The sequence below is a fragment of the Atta cephalotes genome (genome assembly GCF_000143395.1).
Source record: "Atta cephalotes unplaced genomic scaffold scaffold00018, whole genome shotgun sequence".
In the NCBI taxonomy this organism is placed as follows: Eukaryota; Metazoa; Arthropoda; class Insecta; order Hymenoptera; family Formicidae; genus Atta; species Atta cephalotes.
The window spans coordinates 5,263,056-5,265,039 of NW_012130082.1; the positions used below are offsets into that span (position 1 = coordinate 5,263,056).

Sequence of the window (1,984 nt, forward strand, 5' to 3'; positions counted from 1 at the left end):
ATATATATATATATATATATATATATATATATATAAAATGTGCTTCTTGGTGTAAATGTACAGTGATGATTGATTTATAAATCAAATTTTGCAAATTGTATATTATGTTTTTATTTAGATAAATGAAGGATGGGTTGTGTCAATAGCAGAGCAGACATTAACGATCTGCATCCCAACATTTTTCAAGTAATGAACGTAGACGATGATGGTAATTTTGTTTCCCCTGGACGTTTAGAAGTAACCGAAGTAGACATTATATTGTATCAACGTGGCAAACAGCATAAATGGCCGTTGCGCTGTTTACGACGATATGGGTATGACCTGGAAGGACTCTTCAGTTTTGAGTCAGGCAGACGCTGCTCTACAGGTCCTGGTATATATGCCTTTAAGTGTCGGAGAGCTGAAGAACTGTTTAATCTTGTACAGACAAAAATTCAGGTTTATATCAGTATATATTATTCCTAATATTAACATTTAAATATATAATGTGACGATATTTAAAGAAAATACTTTCTTATTAACAGGTACGCAATAACAGTGGAGATGATACACTGTCCAGGGATCTTCCAATCCCGTCGCATTCTGCGTCAGTAGCAAGTGTAGCAGTACAAAATGTGGAACCTAATTATTTAGATCCAATATCATCTAGAAGTCACAATCGTATAAATTCTAGATTTCCTCATAGCCAACAGAACGGTATTAGAAGATTAAACAGTGTTGGAAGTAGTAGTGGCCCAGTATCGCCCCAAGGAACTTTGGGATCACCATCATCACCCCCTATGCTGCCACCACCGCCACCAATTTCTCAACCTCATCCGTCCTCTCTTTATGTCAATGAGGAAGTTTTGTCGTCCCTTCCCATTGAAATGGAGCGCAACAATAATAAAAGCCTTGGAAGGGCAGTACAAAGGTAGCATTGATTTATTCATGTAATCAGTGGTATAAAATACATAGGATCTGATATCACACACGAGTTTCTCTCATGTATTATTACGAGTATTATTACAGATCACCACAAATTGCTTCTATGGTCAGTAATGCGATATCCATCAGTCATAGACCTGTGGAAATGGAATTATTACCCATTCAGTGTAATACAGAAATATCCAGTTGTGACGCAACGTCACCATTATCACCGACTATGGTACCCTACATGAACATCTGTAGCGAATCCAACCCAATTTCGCCAACGCACAGTACTTGCGAGACGAATCAGCTCAAAGAAGAGAATAATGACATAGACGGATTTGGACATTCATATATGAATATAAATCCTGAACAAGATCACACAGAGAACATTGCTATTAGAGTGCGTCCGCCTCCATTGCCCGTCTTACAATCGGACATGGAAGAAGGCTCTAGGCATTGCTATGCTAATCTAGAGGCAAGCGAAATCGAAAGTCTGAGGAAGAGATTCTCTGGCACTTCAGTAGCTGAGAGATCGCCCTTGGCACCCTCCACGCCGACGGGATGTCCGATCAGGGAAGTAAATTATGCAGTTTTAGATCTGGATAAGAAAGACACACCCGCTGGCGCATCTGACATTGTGATAAACATTGCTCCCTCTCCCCCCGAATCTCCAAACAAGTCGCAAAAAGGCTATGCTACGATAGACTTCAACAAAACAGCTGCGCTCTCACACTCTGTTAATCCTAATCTCGTAAATGATAACGAAGGCTGCAGAAAAACTCGTCATAATTCAACGATAAACGACCTGATAACTCCGTGTAGGCATAATTCAGTAAGTGAATAAATAAACGAATAGTTTTATTTTATATAGATTATATCGTATAACGATGTTCGTGTAACGACTGTCTATCGTTGTCTTTGCTGTAAAAAAAAAGACAAAAAAGTTAGGAATGATCGATTTAGTTTTGTCATAAGCTTCTGGAACTTATTCATAATTCGTTTACTTACGCGTTAAACATTCAAGATTTCTTAGTACATTGGAAACTACGTAGTAGTTATGTACCATGAGATATTC

The 1,984-nt window shown here is 38.4% G+C and overlaps 1 protein-coding gene across 1 annotated transcript; it reads left to right on the forward strand.

Moving 5' to 3' along the window:
* Positions 1 to 129: 129 nt before the first annotated feature.
* Positions 130 to 1,753, forward strand: LOC105618853 (fibroblast growth factor receptor substrate 3). Its single transcript, XM_012200387.1, has 3 exons — positions 130 to 438; positions 525 to 910; positions 1,009 to 1,753. The coding sequence occupies exons 1-3, from the start codon at positions 130 to 132 to the stop codon at positions 1,751 to 1,753; spliced, it is 1,440 nt and encodes a 479-aa protein (XP_012055777.1).
* The last annotated feature ends 231 nt before the right edge of the window (positions 1,754 to 1,984 follow it).